Raw genomic sequence first — 18,491 nt, forward strand, 5'->3', positions numbered from 1 at the left:
AATGGATGGAAAAATGCCCTGCTCGTGTGACCTTCGCCGTGGGCTGACCACACCTGAGCTTGGGTTTCGTGCCCAGCCCTGGGCTTGCAGAGGCAGGGCCATTGTTCTGGAAAGCAGCACACCCCAAGGGGAGGAGTCCTTTGCACTCGAAAGGAAGTTGATGGACATGGTTTCCTCCCACGTTGCAGGTGTCCACAGGAGCCTACAAGCGCCAGGTGCATGAGGTCCCCCTGGGGAAGCAGGTAACGGAAGCCATGGTCATCGAGAAGATCACCTGGGCCTCCTGGACAAGGTGACTGGAGGGAAAGGTCACAGGGAGTCTCTCGCCCCAGGCTCAGCCTCCGAGTGTGTGTGTGTGTGTGGCTGGGATCTGAAGAAGCTCAGAGACAGAGCTGCCCTCTCTTTGGGGCGTGGGGGCAGGAGGCTCTTGGTACCTGTTGGGGCCACTGGATTTGATCTGACCTGGGCCTTGAAATGCAAAGTCCCTCTTTTTGTGTAATCCATCTTACAAATCCCCAGTCCCATCCAGCAAGAAAAGGGAAACCATCTCTCTCTCTCTAAAGTCCTCACCCAGGACATGCTTTTATTGGTTTTAGGGAGGGAGGGAAAGAGGAAGGGAGAGAAAGAGAGAGAAAAACATCAACGTGAGAGTGAAACGTCAGTTTGCCTCTCGCACGTGCCCTGACTGAGAATCAAACCCACGACCTTTCAGTGTACGCTCCAGCCAACCACATTTCCCAGCTCTTGACTAAGCCCTTAATCACCGAGAGGAAATGGAAAGCTGGATCTGATAAGAAACAGGGCCTTGCCAATTTAAGGAAAAGGACCCACCATCCTGTAAGCTTGAAGGAATCCCCTTCTCACACACACACATACTCGGGACTATAGGGAAGAGGGAGAGAAAGAGGAGGTAGCTTTCCTTTTTGGGGTGAAAGGGACCCGGGCAGAACAGGACAAGCTGGGGCGAAGATGCCAGAAGAGCCACATGGACCCCCCCCCCCCCCCGATTTCTGTAAACTACCCCTCCGCCCCTTGTCCCTAAGGATGTCTGAGTGCAGGAAGCCTTCTCGCCAGCCTCCTTCTAACTTCCTTTTTGAACAGCATTCTGGGAGACGAAGTCATTGGCATCTGGCCGCGGAACGCAGACAAGGCCGACGTGAACTGCGCGTGTGTGACCCACGCTGGCCTGAACATTGTCACGGGAGACGACTTTGGGCTGGTGAAGCTCTTTGATTTCCCATGCACGGAGAAATTTGTGAGTCTGCCGTAGAGTAACCTGCCCCATGCTCTGTGCACTGTGCCGGAGATAGGAGACAGCGGCCACATCTACACGGCCGTCTGGAATCTAGAACAAGAGGCATCTTGTTCCAGCCCTGCGGAGGCTGGGGGACCCCTAACCTTTTCATCTCCCTCTGGAGGGCGAGTCCTAGAAGCTGGGAGAAGGGAAGATGGGGGGGGCAAAACGGCTGTGAGGCAAGAATGAGACAGGGAAGCCCGTGAGAGGCTGGCTAACAGATGTCCCACCAAATGGGAGTCTCCTGAGTGAAGGAAGGTTCTGGAAAGAGGGGACGTAAGTCCGTCCAAGAAGTAGCTGTGGTTTCTGGGGAGGAGGAGGGTTGCTCAGTGTCCCTGCTCACTTTTGCTCACAGGCCAAACATAAGCGTTACTTTGGTCACTCGGCTCACGTGACGAACATCCGTTTCTCCCACGACGACAAGTATGTGGTCAGCACTGGAGGAGATGACTGCAGGTAGGTGCCCACTCCACCTGATGCATCGGGCTGAGAGCCCAGCCTGGTCTCCACTCTCCCCTCTGCTGCACCTCAGGCTTCCTGGGAGTTCGCAGCAGAACCTCCACCGGCTGTTGGGACCTTGAGCCAGGGCTGCTTTGTGTGGAATGGGCAGTGTTTTCGGAAGCACCCCTACCAGCCTGCTCTAGAGATGGCATCAGCCTCTTCTGCACCTGGGGCATCTTCTGTCCCTCCACCAAGGCCGGCGCCTGTCTGGCGTGGGGAGGACCAGGGCAAACTCATCTTAAGTCACTCCTCAGTGTTGGGCAAAACTTTTTCTTTTTTTAATATATTTTATTGATTTTTTACAGAGGAAGGGAGAGGGACAGAGAGCTAGAAACATCGATGACAGAGAAACATCGATCAGCTGCCTCCTGCACACCCCCCACCGGGGATGTGCCCGCGACCAAGGTACATGCCCCTGACTGGAATCGAACCTGGGACCCTTCAGTCCGCAGGCCGACGCTCTATCCACTGAGCCAAACCGGTTCCGGCTGGGCAAAACTCTTTAGGGGGTGAACGGTGGGGGATGAAGAAGAAATGCATGCATTCCAGATATTTTTTAAGTGGTCCGAGTGAGGCTGTGGACAATGAAAATGGCCCCAAAGCAAGCTGAGGACCTGCCTGGGAGCACCCACCTCCCGTCTGCTGTGCCAACTGCTGCCAGCACTTAGAGCCCTTGAGAGAGTACTGAGAGCAGCTCTGGTGGAGGGTAAACACCCATTCAAAGTAGCACCAAGCAGCAGCGGCCACACTGTAAACAAGCCAGCAATGGGAGCCAGAGGAGAATGGGTCACCCAGTGCAGGAGATGCAGAGAGATGTGAGTGACTTTCGATTGCTAGGAAAGGCCCCGAGGCCTTTGTAGCCGGGGAGCACGCTGTGATCCCTGGCTCGGTGCTGAATACTAGAAGGGCTCTCCTACTCAAGTGGAGTTGATAAGGCCTTTTCAACAGTAACAAGAGAGAGAGCGTGAAGTCAGATTGCCAAAAGTCCTCACGTTCAGCACACTCTGGCTGCTGCAAGAGCCAGAAAAAAACAAAACCTTTAATAATAATAATAATAATAATAATAATAATAATAATCCTACCTAATAATAGACAAATATGCAAATTGACCGTACCTTCGCTATGCCCGCGATTGGCCAGGAGGCGCGGGGGGGGGGGGGGGGAGGCGGGACTCAGGGTGGCCGATTGGGCCCGGCGGGACACTGAGCTCGCGTCGCCAGCGGCGGCTCAAGCTCAGCGTCTGCGCCACGGCTGTGCTGCGGCACAAAAGGGGCCTCTGGGGCAGCGAGCTCACGTCCCACCGCGGACCATCAAAAGCGGGGGAGCTGGGTGCCTGTCCGCTCAGGCACCAGGCCTTTCAGAAGCCTCCGCCGCGCCAGAGGCTTCTGAAAGGCCTGGTGCACCAGCGGACAGATACCCAACTCTCCTGCGATTGAAAGCAAAAGCGTGTAGGGGACCCTATACGTGCATGATTCAATCATGCACTGGGCCTCTAGTAATAATAATAAATGGTGATCTTTAATTGGTGGCAAGATCCCAGGTTCGCGGTTTTTGTTCCTGAAACTGTCGACATGCTCTGCCTCACCTGCGCTGGACTCGGGAGCCCCTGGCAAGATGGTTTTTGTCACTTGATAAAGTATGATGTCCTCCAGGCACAACTGGCTGTCTGCTCTGCCTTTTTCAGTATATTTGTGTGGCGATGTCTGTAAAGGCCGGAAACCGCTCCCTTTCTTGCTGCGGCTGCTCCCACCCAGCACCTGCAGAGGCAGCGACCAGGCACCTCCCACGCTGCCTGCCGGCGCACAAGCTCCGCCAGACAAGTGGTAAGACTGCACTCGGGGGCCTCCAGCACCGAGATGCTGGAAGGAAGGTCAGTTCTAACACGTTAAGACGGCTTGCCTCTGTTCCTGAGACTAAAACTCGATGTACTAACAACACTGACAAAGCATCCTATCTGACAATGTAGCCCGCTGACAAAATCGAAAGCCTCAGTTACCCTAACGAATATGTAGCTTTTCATTTGCATCAAAACTTTTGCAAAAGATGTTTTGCTATTTTGGTTCTATATTCTTTAAAAATTGTTCATTTTTTTTAACAAATAAGTTGAATAAGACAGCTCAAGGTAGATGGACCGACGTCCTAGAACTATCGACAGCCTCTGTTCTCCACATCGAGCTTTCAAAACCAAACGAGCCATGTATAAACGAGTTGAGAAACTTGATTTTTTAACGTTTCGTTTGCAGAGTTTTCTATCCATTAAGTGCCTTTGAAAGTTTCCAGTTGTGTGGGCTGCTGTCTCACCTCCCACAAATGATCTCCTTTCTACATCAGGTGCTAACACTTCCAAACTGAGGAGGGCTACTTAGGAGTTTCCTGGTCTGTCACCCCTGTCACCTGTTTATGTCCAGGCCTCTCAGAGGAAGGGCATCAGTTCCCTGCTGAGGAAATAGTGGCTATAGGAAGGTGAGCAACGAAGAAATTCAGGTGGGAGGGAGTAGGATGAGTGTTCATTGTGTTTAGTGCCAAATCCACAAAATCCAAAATACTAGAAGAAGAAAAAAAAAGAAAAGAAAAAAAAGCTCAACCGGTGCCAGGAGGATGAGCTGATTTATCTTGTTAAACGGGAACAAATGAGGTGATCTGAGGCTGACTGGACACCACTGATTTGCTTCTGAATTTATATATATACACACACACACACATACATGTGTGTGTATATATATAGAACAAATTCCTAAACCCAAACAATATTTGATAAATCAAGATTATAAAACAAAATAATCTAGCTTAGCGTTCCTCAGAGTGGGTTGGCTAACAGAATGTGACTTGGACAATCTTACCCAGAAGACAGCTCCAAACCACCTCAATCATACTTGACGCTCAGCCAAGCACTGACAGGAGGGATGATGGCACACACTGGTGACTCTGAGCACATATATACCAGTGAGTCCTTGCGGTCAGTGAACTAAATTTTGGATCTTAAGTTACTGGCTAGTTGCAGTTGTCAGTCTAGAGAAAAGGTGAAATGAAGCAGTGTCAATTAACTAGATTAACATTTACCACAGAAGTGCTTCAGCATTCTAAATGGATTAGGTCATTCATTAAAGCTATTTTTATATGCCAATTTATTAATGCCTTACATTAATCCACTGATAGGTTGATGGGCCCAGTTAGAGTCCCTCTGCAGTCCTAATTGTTTTCTGTAACCATGTGACTGGTGATGCTGAGTGATAACCATGTCTGCCTATATTGTACCACTGACCTTTCATATGATTGAATCTTGCATAGAAATACTGGTATGTACAACTATATTTACAGAGCAATAGTGTCTGTGTACCAAGAAAACTTCTAGTAAACATTTATATGGTATGATTTTATGTATGTTCATAAATCCTGCCACTGTATTCTATGTTAAAATAATTGGTGCATGAATTTATTTTCAGTTATCAAAGTATAAAAAGAATTTAGACATTTTGGTGTGTGTCAGATTTGATTAAGTAAACACAGCTGCACGATAAGCTGAAACCCTCACTGGCTGAAGCAAAGTCTATTCCCCCTTTGTGTGTACTTTTCATCTGCTACAGTTTCATGAAACCAAAATACCAAACATATTTTAAGTCTATAAGCTTTATTGATACTTCGCTTTTACAGTTCACAAGGCATTCCACGATTTAGTTCAGTACAGCTTAAACCACAACTGTATAAATCTTCATTTTATAATTTCTTGCATAACAATGTTTGATATTTGCAAACAACATTTTTGGAAGCATTAGATTCAGTCCATAGATTCAGGGTGTGTGACAAAATTAACTACGGTAAGTCTGTGCGATGAAGTTTATATGGTGAGTTCTATGTGCATGGCATCCTTTCATGTTGAAAACAGATGGTAGTGCGCCTAGAAATATATTTTTTTCTGCTTATGTATTTGAAACTACACACGTATAACCAATGATTCTGAAATATCAAGCACGGTGGGGAAGCTGGAAGGTAAAGGTCTAAGCTTTGTGAAACACTATATATAGATATATATATAATCTATATTTACTTATATTGGCAATTAATATAACAGTAAAATTCACAATACACCTAGAACATACCAGAAAGGCAAGCTTTTCCACTCCTGCTTTAGTGGTATGATCTCGTCTAAACATTTCGTTTCAGAAAATCTGCATCAATCTACACAGACCATACACACACAGTGCACAAACTGTGAAAAGGGTTATTTTTTTTTTTCAGCTTCATGTTCTCTGCAATTCCCCAAATACAGCAAGACTACCTGCAACAAAGTGTAATATACAGCTTTCTCAGATCTTTTTTATTCACCAGTGCCTCGGATAGGAAAAACAAGTATGATCACGGTTTAAATCCATACATAGCAGCTTACAATACTTAAGATGATGAACACGTGGCAGTCAAGAAGGTGATTTTTCCTCAGACACTGCATTGCTAAAAATAAAGATCTGTGACTCTGCAATGTCAAGGCGCCATTCTCCCCTGACCCTCCCCCATGTAATCAAATGTATATCCCCTTTAAAGATAAACTCCTACTGTGAATCATTTCAGGCTTTTTCTCATTCAGCTTTGCGTTTCAATCCAGGGATTTTTGCTTGGATTCTGCAAATGAAAAGGAGGGTGGGGGGAGGAGGTTCAGTGTAAAAATTTTAAGTATTTTGTTTTCTGCTTCTTAAAACGCTACCCTTCAAGAATGACTTGTTAGAGTAGCTTAGCTTAAACAAGAAATGAAATCCTAAGGCTGTCCAGCTATGATTTCTACTACCATGGCCTCATGAATTACTTTTTAAAAAAAGCCTTAAGTACAAATAATAAATGTAGAAATAAATTACCCAACGGTTAGAAAAAAATCGTTTGCCAATTGTGTCACACTGTAGTTCTGATTGAGTTCTCAAAGTCCAGTACACCTTATCCTTGGTAAAAGAAAAAAAAAGTTGCAGATTTTAAATACTTACTTAGCCATAGCATCTTTGACATTCTTATTTGCAAGTGCTAGATAATGATCTATCTGCGCCTGAAGAGAAGGATAAGGGAGGTATTAGAACATGACCATTGCTAAAGAACCTGATTAACTATTGCTATGACCCAACAAATTAAAGGCATAAGCAACCACCGTATTTCTCACTTGTGTAAGACTTTGGAAACTGGCACTGATACATTTGTAAGTTCCACGTAATAAAGTGAGCTCTGTATTCTGAAATCTGCAGTTACATTACCTGATGCCGCTCATAAATAACAGGAACGCTGAAGAGTGAAATCAGAGCTGAAAAGGAAATGCACAACCTTTAACATCAACTGGTATGATTTCGGGGACAAACACTGAAAAGCCATCAAACCGGCAACGCTCCTAAGCAGGCCAGGCAGTGTTGCTAATGAATGGCTAATCCCCAGGCTCTCCTGGGTGCCCCTGCGGGGAGTGGTGGGGGGGCCACGCCAGAGCAATGAATTAACTGGGCTGCAAGAACCACTCCTGGCTCCAAATCATGCCACGCCGACTTTATAAAATACAGGTAAGGCCACCCTTGCTCTGTCACTGTGAGCTGAGCAGTCTTCCGATAAATAGGATCGGCAATTTACTTAAGGAGGTCACAACCTCAAACATACCTCCTCTATTTTTCCTACAATATAAGAACCTTCTCCATAAAATCTCTAAGCTCCTTATACACACTTTTTTCCCCCTGCAATTTTTCATTCCAATGCTTTTGTAGACTTACCCAAAATCAGTAGTGTCAGACCATTGAACAAGGCTCCAACATAGGTAAATACCCACATCAACACTGCAAACTATAAGAAAATAACGTTAGCCTATTAAAAACTAAATTAAGCTTCAAATAAAAGCATCCCACCTAAATGCCAAACTAGTAGAGGCATATTCCTTGGAGACTTGGTATAGTAACATGGATATTTCAGAATCCTAATTGAAACAATAGATTTGATTCATTTTCTCTGGGCTACACTACTAAATAGTTGATTCTGTTTTCTCTGAAATCAGAAAGCATGCCAAAGCTACACCATAATAACTTCAGTTCTAATACAGAATTTAGTTTTTAAATGGGAAGACTGAAAAACTGTGAAAATTCACTATTAAAACTGATTTTAAGTACTAACAAATTAAGTGCTTGAAGATCTTCATGAGCTGAATAATTCAGACACTGACAAGTCAGACATCTGAGTAAGTAACAAAGGGGCAGGGAGGACTTATCAAAGAGATTAGGTTCCAGGTACCAAAAATATCACCTCCAGCATTTGATTAAGGATCAGAGGCCCTGTTGCCCAGTGATGCATGTTTTAACAGCCATAGTTAACCCAGCTCTCTGTCACATATTCTTTGAATATTATCCTTTAAAAATGTAAAAAACATTCTTAGTTCCCAGGCCATGGCCCAGACAATTTGCTCACCCTTTTGACCTTTCTTCATGCAACAAAACCTGAGTGCCTACTATGAGCTGGGAACTGAGCAGTAATTATGGTGCTCAAGCTGTAGTAAGCTTCTTTACTACAGGCTAGGAGGACACTTTGGATTCCCCACCAACTATCAGTTCTACCAAGAGCAACACGGATTACCCCTACAGCCGAATTTAATTGTTGAAGAAAACAAACACCTGTCAACTGAAAATCAAAAATTAAATGCTGCCCTGGTCTTAGCAACTCCTATGGAACCACTGGTAACGGTTTGAAGCCTGACTCTGGTTTGCAAGCCTCCCCCCCCCGCCCCCCCCGTTTTACAGACTCCTATTGCAGAAGCTAAATATAATTTCTGCACTTGAGCAAGTTTACTCCAGAGGAACAGAGCCATTTTCCTCCATTACCACTTACAAGTCTAAAGGGAAAAGAGTCCACCTGCCACATTTTAGAAGAAATTGCTTTGGCAATAAAGACACCCTCTATGACAGAATTCAGATACTATCTCACACACACGCTAAAAGTAAGTCCGAATTTGGTCACTGGCAAGGTGTCCCACTCCAAGTCCACAAGGAGAGAAGCCTGAGACTTCACACCTAGGCTAACTAAGGGACTCAAGTGTCACCGCACTTGCCTCTTGGAGGACACTCCCTAAAGCCAGGCTTCTCCAGAGGGAGGCCTCAAATGCCTGCAGGGCCAGGCAGGTGACATGAAAGCACGAGGAGGCCTGGGTGAGGACTGAGGCAAACAAATGCAGGCATTCTCCCGCTCCAGGAGGTCCCCGCAGCCCAGCTCCACTGAAGGTTGCCATGCAATTCAATGTTACCAAATTTCCCCATTTAAGAGAAAAACAGAAATTCACATCTTTAAATGCTATCACAGAATTTTTAAATGTCGCAGCTAAGTTTGAAGGAAATGTGACACTTCAGACGCCTAAAACAAAAATACTGGGGGGGTAAGGGTTTCCAGAGTACACTCCGCCCAGAGAGAAAGGAGGGATGGTAAGCACTAGCATCTAGCAAATACACAATTACTGTAACTGTTATATAACAAAACAGCAACTACCATTGTTTTAACATACATTAGGTTAGTTAATCAAATAAAAAGTTAAGTGTTACTGTTATCCCTACAGGGGAGGAAACCAAGATGCAAGTTGCCAGACCAAGACCGCAGTGATCTCAGGTTTATCTGACTCCAGAATCTATCTGCTTTGCTCTACTATGAAACCACCTAGAGTAACCATTATACATGGGAATTCATCATGAGTATGCACGCTAGTATAAAGAGGCAGAAAAAGGTCAATAAACACTTACACACACCCCAAAACCCTAGACCTACAAACGTTATGCTATCCCACGGAAAATACTTTGCAACATTAAAGCCAATGCAAATAAACCATGGAAGTCAAAGTTCAACTCTTTGGGCAGTAATGAAACTGGAGGAAAGAGGGACAAAGTCCAGTGAAGCTCTAACAAGTACTTGATGAAAGAGGACAAGGGCCGTGTCTTGTTTGTCTTTTGTCCAGGGGAATGAAGTATGACCGTGTATCACATACCTCATTAAAAAGCTCTACAGATCTTTATTAGATGGTGTCTCAATAGGGGTGGAGGGTGCATTTTTAAAGAAAATGAAGGTAGGGTACTTAACAGAATTTCAGAAATGGCAATTCTGACATTTTTTAAACTTTTTCTGCATTTTTAAACACTTTGACCTTTTTTGACATCTTCAGCCTCATTCATTAGTATCACTTTGACTGTCTCTACATGTCCTACAGCCCATTTCCCTTCTAATTTTTCTGTGAGCCAAAGAAACCAGAAAGGAAACTGTCAAAATGTGTATGTTAATAACTTCTTAAGAGCCCGGGGCTAGATTTTAATGTTCTTTTGGGTCAGCTATTTCTGGAGTTCAGGCCTTTTCCCCCCCCTCACTTTCAGATTTAAGATTGTATTCTGGAACATCATGGTTTGGCTGATGTTCAGGCAACTATAGCTAGAAATGTTCTTACAATTTTAGCATATATTTTCACTGAAAATCACAGGACAGCTGTCGTACAGATTCTGGTCTTTACCACCCAAAGCCACGTGACAGAAAAATAAGAACGTTGGCCTAAAACATCTGCTCTTAGTATCTAGTAAATAAAAGTATTAGACTTTTTCTTGGGGTTTGAGGTTTCAAAAGTCAAAAACCTTCTAATCAAGCTCAAAGCCTTGCTCAAGAAGCCCCGAAGTTGAGCCCAGCAAGGATGGTCATATTCTTTTCTTCTACAGCAGGGATTGAGTTGATAGTGGGGAGAAACTATAATGCAGGGTTTACTGCTTAATGCCACAACTTGTCTTTTTTAATATATATATATATATACACACACACATATGTATATATATATACATATGTATATATGTGTGTGTGTGTGTGTGTGTGTGTGTATATATATATATATATATATATATATATATATATATATATATATATCTTTATTGATTTCAGAGAGGAAGGGAGAGAGAGAGATAGAAACATCAATTATGAGAGAGAATCATTGATTGGCTGCCTCCTGCACGTCCCCTACTGGGGATCAAGCCCACAACCCAGGCATGTACCCTTGACTGGAATTGAACCTGGGACCCTTCAATCCACAGGCTGGCTGACGCTCTATCCACTGAGCCAAACCAGCTAGGGCAATGCCACAACTTTTAAAAACAGTAATTCCCCAGGCAGTACCCACAGAAAAATTAAATCACAATTTCATGGGTTGGGAACCCCTCACCCTCCATTCCCAGGTAAAATTTTTAGCACCTAGATGTTTCCAATGTGCAGCAAAGAGTGAGTGAGGACCACTGTTTTAAAACAAGAACCACTATCAAAGATCCCTTATACAAAAGGTCAATCAACAGAAATGGAAGTAAACCTTATCTAGGTGGTTTAAATTTATTCAAGTATCTTATATTAGTTTTCCAGTGCTAATGGGTGTTATGTAAACAAGGCTGACAAATATCAGGTTAAATAAAGTTATCTAGCCTCTGACTCCTCAGATACTAATAAACTAACATACATTAGACTCTCTAAGAAAAGGATACATACACAGCTTTCACAACCTAATTTTACTGAAGAACAATCCTCCTTTACTTCCCCTTTCATTCATCTCCTTCCCTCACCTTATATCTTGCACCCAATTGAACAAACCTGCTTTACGAAATACAACTTTTAAAACAAAGCCTATGGACTGGTCAAACCACTGGGCTGTGAAGAAATTTTATACTAATGTTTGAAATAAGTCCTACTAAATGGAATTACAACTATTTTGTCAGTGATTTTCCAATAATAGTTGCCGAGAATTCTTTGAGAAATGGATTGTTGCTTAATCTATGGACACTTGAAATCTTTTCTAGGAATTAGAATCTTATAGTTCAGGCGTCCTCAAACTACAGCCCGCGGGCCATATGCGGGTGTTTTTGCCGTTTTGTTTTTTTTTACTTCAAAATAAGATATGTGCAGTGTGCATAGGAATTTGTTCATAGTTTTTTTTAAAATATAGTCTGGCCCTCCAATGGTCTGAGGGACAGTGAACTGGCCCCCTGTTTAAAAAGTTTGAGGACCCCTGTTATAGTTCATTGCAAAGGAGCAGAACGAACGGGATGACCATACAGAATTTAAAGGAGAGATCTGCAGAACACGTTTTTATCTGTCCGCGTCACCCACCAGAAGGAGACCTAGACCTGGCGCAGTGATAACCACGGTCTCACATCAGGTCTTTTCCATAAGCTCTAATGAAACTTGAAGTTTGGTCATTTCTTCCATCACGTTTGAAAGATAGGTTCCTCCCTCACACTGCCCCAAAAAGGTAATGAGCGAGGAGAAGGGAAAGTTTCATGTGCTAACAATAGTGGCTCTAAAATTTTCAATTTCTGAGAAAGAAGGTTTCAAATAGAAGTAGTGGTAATTGTGACCCAGAATCTAGAAATGTAGATTATATGAATTTAAAGGGCACCAAACCTTTAAGAAGACAGTGAATTAGAGGAAACCCTTTTAATTTTTTGTTTAGAAGCTATTATTTTAAATGAGCCACAGATTGAAGCAATGAATATTTTCTAAATTTAAAAAAATTACAAATGAAGACTAATTGCCACTGTATTTTCTTGAAATTAGGGGTCTCCATTTTCCTAGCTATGAATCATATAAAATCAAAGTAGTTCCAATAAAAAGCAGGTTCCTAAAAATTAAAGAAACTCAGTGTTCCACAAATTCATCTGGTAACTGGAGAGACGGGGGCTATTAGCAAACTTTAGACAGATTTAAAATCTGCATATAAGGAAATAAATCAGGGCAAATCAATTTTTTCTTTACATTGAAAAGGTAACAACAATGAGAATTTTAAAAACCATTTTTTTTTTTTTTGCTTGCTTTAGGAAGAGAGACTATGACTCCTATCATCTGCTGTGGCTAAAAGACAAATAGTAATAAAGCTTAACCTTTTGCACTCGGATGTCGAGTGTGACTCGACACGGTTAGCATCGGTAGCAGGAATCGAGAAAAAAGCAAGCGAGTGCAAAGGGTTAAACAATCACTTTCTTTTTAAAAAAATGTTCTCTACATAAAGTGAGTCACAATTGCTCAAGGAATTCTCACTAGAAAGACAATCATGTTAAGTCATTTTTATGAAGAGTCCAAGAGCACTATGTTTTTTAATCAGCTTTTTTTAATGAGACATTTTGAGCAAGTATGCTGTGTTCTCTAGTCGCCTTATTCAGTGGAAGCAAACAGATGGAATTGTACTCCTCACACATAATGACATTAAGAAAAGGTTAATCTCTGCCTGTGTAGGAATGTACTGTGGTGGTACACCCCACGCAGCAGGAACCACAAGGTTGATGAAGGAAGACCCTTCATGTATATTATCAGAGTGTACTCGGCACCTTTGCATCTGGAGAAAAAGACAGATCCCCTGCTTTATTCTTTTGCCTCAATAGGTTTTGAGACCTGAATATGAAGTTCAACAGTATGGTGGTTATAAGCAGGAAAGTGGGTTGGAGGAGCAAGAACAGGGTATAAGGGATTCTCTCTCATCATTGATAAATAGCAAGGGAAGGACACTTGACTTGGGGTGGTGAACACACAATTCAATATAGAGGTAGTGAATTATAGAAATGTACACCTGAAACCTATATAATTTTATTAACCAACTAGAGGCCTGGTGCACGAAATTTTGTGCACTGGAGAGGTCCCTCAGCCTGGCCTGCACCCTCTTGCAGTCCTGGACCCCTCGGGGGATGTCTGCCTGCCGGACATCCCTCTCGCAGTCCGGGACCCCTCGCTCCTTACCGCCCACCTGCAGTGGAGGTGGCAGAGGCTCCCACCACCGCCACTGCACTCACAAGCCGTGAGCCTGGCTTCTGGCTGAGCGGCGCTCCCCATGTGGGAGCCCACTGACCATTAGGGGGCAACTCCTGCATTGAGGATCTGCCTCCTGGTGGTCAGCACATCATAGGGACCAGTCGTTCCGCTGTTCGGTCGATTTGCATATTAAGGGTTTTATTATATAGGATGTCACCCCAATAAATTCAATAATTTTTTTTTTTAAAGCAAAGTTCATTCTATTTGCTAATAAGTTGAAACAACTATTACTTATTTGGAGGCCTGAAAGAATCGCCTTCTGGGGAAGTCAACAAGCAGCTTTCCTTGAGCTCTGGACTTGCCAAATACTGCTACTCAGGAAAATCATTCATATAAATTTCTTCTTTTACTTTTTCTTTTCAAAAGTACTGCTAATCTTTAAGGGAAAAAAGTAGTAAACTATAATTTCAATGGAAGTCTTTTTTCCCAATACTAAGAAACAAAGAGCCTGGCTGGTGTGGCTCAGTGGTTGAACACCAACCCAAGAACCAAGAGGTCACGGTTTGATTCCTGGTCAGGGTACATGCCTGGGTTGTGGGCTCGGGCCCCAGTGTGGGGAGAGCAGGAGGTAGCAGATCAATGATTCTCTCTCATCACTGATGTTTCTATCTCCCTCTCCCTTCCTTTCTTAAATCAATTAAAAAAACCATGATCTTTTAAATTTACAGACTGACATCAAAGCACTACTACAAATAAGCACCAGATGCACACACTCTATACAAAAGAAGAAAAGGAAAGTAAATTACTACCATTAATCTTATTAGTAACTAACTGGGGCTCTAAGTCTTATACTGAGAGAGGCATACAGCTGAAAATAAAGCCTATCCACTGGCTATTAAGGCTAAGATGTGTGTTAAAAGCAATTTGGGCATTTAAATCTATTCTGACCAGCCCAGAAATAGTTTCACTGGGCCTCAAGGCCCAATCATCCTAATGCTATGATATCCTTGGCTTGCATGATAAATTGCAAACCAGTGCATCACTCTTGGAAAAGAAAAATGATGATAGTTACTATCACAGTGCATTTCTACACGGGCTTAGATTGGAAACAAGTCTGTCTGAAGCAGAGCTGCAGGAAGTAACACAAAACACAATGGCAGGTTCTACATAAAGAAGTACAAATGTCCCCAAGGCCCCAGTGCTAGGGCTCATGTTACATGACTGTTTAGTGGTCTGAACCTTGGGAAAGTTCACTTGCAAGGTGAGACTCTAACAGCTGCTATGTAGCAAGATCCCAACTCTAAAGAAAAACTTTACAATTACCAGCTGAAGATTAGTTGAGGTGTTTCAGGATATTAAAGCTCTTGCAAAATAAACATGCCAAGAAAGAGTCCAAGATATGAAATAGCTTACATGTGTATATGAATCACACACACAAGATAAGAAATTAAGTGCTAGACTCTAAAACAAAATCAAGACAGATTAAGCCACATTTGGCATTAAATCTATTAATCTTTATCCTTACTGTCAAAATTCCCTTTAAGTCTTGTGATTTCTAAAAATACGAATTTATAACTTATTTTTCTTTAAAAAGGCAAAGTACTTTTCCTTCATCTCAAATAGCTGATTGGATTCTTAATTTTGAGACCCAAGTTTACTGTAACAGGATTTCATTCCATCTTTATCATTTACCTTAATATAGACAAATTGAATGACACTCCTAACTCTTTTGATATTAAATTCTGGGTATGTCAAAAATGAAAAGCAAATAAACTTACCTTCAGAGAATCCACTAAATCATCAACTAAGAAGAGGCGTCTGAGTTCCTTTATTGTGCAGTTCACATGACCAAGAGCAGAATTACTGTATTTCTGAACCAACTCCTCGGATATAGCGACATCAGATTCCAAATATGCCCTGGGAAACAAAACACACCATAATGGTCACTGGGGTGATTCTCCCTGGATGTCTGCATCCAGCAATTACATAGCTGTAAAGAAGACATTAATAAAATATCTTACTATAAAAAGCCTTCTGTTTCAAATTAAGCACAATGTAGAAATTCACCAAGGGGTATTTCATTTTTATATGGTGTCAGCTGATGACGAGCATAGGAAAAAGGATATGTTTTGAAGCCAGATTGATCTAACTTTGAATCCTAAGGTCCGCCACTTACTTGGCAGTGTCACTTCAGAAAATTATTTAGTCTTCCCTTTAAGCCTCGGTTTCCTCATTTATAAAATGGGATTCAAAGAGTAAAGTGCTTAGCACAATCACACACAAGGTAGTACTCAATAAATGGTAGTCATTATCATGGATTTGGTTTTTTCTTCAAGTTGACATTATGTGTCTCATCAAGTTTTCCTAACAAAAATCCCATTCATTTCCACATATTACACGCTCTCAGCTTAACCTTTAGGTGAAATTGCCCCATATGTCAATCCCCAGACTGTGAAAGGCTGTCAAAAATATAGTGGCAATCCCAGTAAAACATAATAGTTACTGTCCTTTTAGATGCCCTAATCTATACTGAGATAGCTGGACTCGTTAACTTTAAGAAGACACCTCTAATGGGGGAGGGGCAAGTCAAGTCTACAATGCAAAGAACTACTTCATTTGTTACTATTTCAAAGAAGCCATTGTATCTTGGCAAAGTGGAACCAATCAGAAGTGCCAGGCATTCTTTGAATCTATTGGAAGTAGTCCCTAATTCAGTCACTTCCCCTGTCAGTGGGCATTAGTTATTTATACTAAAAATAACACTCCTCTTTGATAGCTCCTTTTTCTGTCATTTACCTCTGCAATATGCCCCAAATATGTCACCTCGTTTCTATATTCACTATGCCATCTGCAAGTTTAAGTGCTCATTATTTACAAACTGGAATATTCTATCAGTCTCCAAACAAGCCCCTAATCTGTCAGCATCCTAATCCATTCCCTTCAGTCGATGGCAGATTAGTTTTGAGTTTCCTAGATGGTGCTATTAAAGCTGTACACAGGTGGGAGCTAGGACACCTGCTATGACCTAGCTTTGTAACCTTGCAAAAGGTATTTAACTTTTCTGGGTCATAGTTCCAACTCTGTATAAAATTAGAGAAATACGCCTTCCTAAATCTCTCAGGCTCAAACATTCTGCAATTCTATGGTTCCAACTTTTCAACCAGAGCCCTCCTAAATCTTTTCAACCTTATTTCCTACTACTCACTATACTGCAGCCAAAAATGAACCATCCACCAAACGTTGTTTAACCTTAATGCCTTTGTTGATCATAGTTTTCCCAATCCACAATGCTCCTGTCACCTGGGGGTATCCTATCCAGTCCGTTGGCCGCATCTCAAATCCCACCCATACAGGAAGCTTCTACTGCTCTCTCTCTTACCCACAACCCTCCTTTGTAACTCTAACAGTGCTTCCTTTTGTCTCATTCTTAGAGTATTTGCCATATCCAGCCGTGAACTATGGAATTGTGTATACCTGTATATTTTTCCTATTAGAGTATAAACTGTTAAGGACCAGGAAGGTACATCTTTACTAGTACAATGGTCTAGCACACAGTTTGTTATTATTAATGAAGTTGTTATCAAGTTAAAAATAGTCTAAGATTCACATTTCCCCTTAAATAAGCAATAATTTATTATGCAGCTTTGAGAAATACAGAAAAGTGGCTGATATAACGTTAGTTGGTATTCTGCTTCTTGTACCACTGGTTCTGTTCTGGCTGAAGATAAGATGCCTGGCCTGTAGGCACAGAAGTAGCACTCTCCACCAATGCCATCCTATCAATATTTGCATTCGTTTGATGGCATTTACATGGTATTAAGGCACTGCCACCACTCTTTCTGTGACCACAGGCATTACATACAAACTGCCATGTCACCTTCACCAGTGTGACTGGAGAAGTTGGAAAAACCGTGCTATAGGCTTAACCTGGCATGTTGGCTGAATTTACTTCATAATGACTATAATCTATAATAATCTATAATAATAAAAGGGTAATATGCTAATTAGACCGGACGTCCTTCCTTCCGGACAAAGCCAAAGTGGGCGGGGGCTGAGGCAGAGGTGGCTGGCGGGGGCCAAGGCCCTTGCACGAATTTCATGCATTGGGCCTCTAGTGACTTATAATGATTTAGCCTTTGAGCTAAGAATAAAGGGTTCCTAAGGAAATAAAGAATACAGACAGAAATTACTAGTTTTTCCCCAAAAAGTCTTTAAAATCCAATGATGTATAAAATTTATATGTAGGTAATTTAGAAATTTTGGCTTAACGATGTTTTTATATATTCCAATATAACTAATTAAAATCATATTCCTTAATGATTTGTGAAATGATATGGCTCGTTGGAGTGGCAATTTCAAGTTCCTGCACTCCAACTTTTGCTTGTACATATAAGTCCAGACACACAAGAGCCGTTCAGTAAATGTTGGATTCTCCCCCAAAACTTATGTGACATCATCACTTCATCAATATGAAGAGAAAGCTGGAGAGAAACAAATCACCAGTCTTTACAATAAACCAAATAATTTAATAGGTCTCTTCCTGTAAACTGAAAACCAGCCTCCCACTACCATCAACTGGATAATGTCCTAGGTCAGTGGTCGGCAAACTCATTAGTCAACAGAGCCAAATATCAACAGTACAACGATTGAAATTTCTTTTGAGAGCCAAATTTTTTAAACTTAAACTATATAGGTAGGTACATTGTTATTCACTTAATTAGGGTACTCCTAAGCTGGCCTTTGCTAAAAACTCAAGGGGCCAAAGAGCCGCATGTGGCTCGCGAGCCGCAGTTTGCCAACCACTGTCCTAGGTGGTTACAATACTCATTCATAGTCATTTGTGCCCAAATAGATACTTGTCTTGTCAAAATACTTTTTAAATGTTTACAACCTATTTGAAAAAATTGTCCATATAAATATGAACCAAATAAAACAGAACCAAATAAAACATGACAGA

At 42.1% G+C, this 18,491-nt stretch overlaps 2 protein-coding genes across 5 annotated transcripts in view; one reads left to right on the top strand and one right to left on the bottom strand.

Moving 5' to 3' along the window:
* Window positions 1-5,274, top strand: part of EML6 (EMAP like 6) — a gene marked incomplete at its 5' end in the record, with an annotated part of 200,028 nt that extends 194,754 nt beyond the window's left edge. Inside the window, 4 exons of the mRNA XM_079792522.1 lie at window positions 189-292; window positions 1,102-1,255; window positions 1,650-1,750; window positions 3,480-5,274. Coding sequence (XP_079648648.1) covers window positions 189-292; window positions 1,102-1,255; window positions 1,650-1,750; window positions 3,480-3,504 — 384 coding nt within the window. The 3' untranslated portion in view covers window positions 3,505-5,274. The remainder of the gene's footprint in view (window positions 1-188; window positions 293-1,101; window positions 1,256-1,649; window positions 1,751-3,479) is intronic.
* Window positions 5,275-5,406: 132 nt separating this feature from the next.
* The window catches only part of RTN4 (reticulon 4), a 58,763-nt gene continuing 45,678 nt past the window's right edge, over window positions 5,407-18,491 (bottom strand). For all 4 annotated transcript variants that reach the window (XM_079792526.1, XM_079792523.1, XM_079792524.1 and 1 more), the window contains 5 exons: window positions 15,313-15,451; window positions 7,522-7,591; window positions 7,024-7,070; window positions 6,763-6,821; window positions 5,407-6,409 (listed from right to left, as the gene is read on the bottom strand). In XM_079792526.1, the coding sequence (XP_079648652.1) occupies window positions 6,367-6,409; window positions 6,763-6,821; window positions 7,024-7,070; window positions 7,522-7,591; window positions 15,313-15,451 (358 nt within the window). In that variant the 3' untranslated portion in view covers window positions 5,407-6,366. The remainder of the gene's footprint in view (window positions 6,410-6,762; window positions 6,822-7,023; window positions 7,071-7,521; window positions 7,592-15,312; window positions 15,452-18,491) is intronic.

Source organism: Cnephaeus nilssonii, assembly GCF_951640355.1.
Source record: "Cnephaeus nilssonii genome assembly, chromosome: 15".
Lineage (NCBI taxonomy): Eukaryota > Metazoa > Chordata > Mammalia > Chiroptera > Vespertilionidae > Cnephaeus > Cnephaeus nilssonii.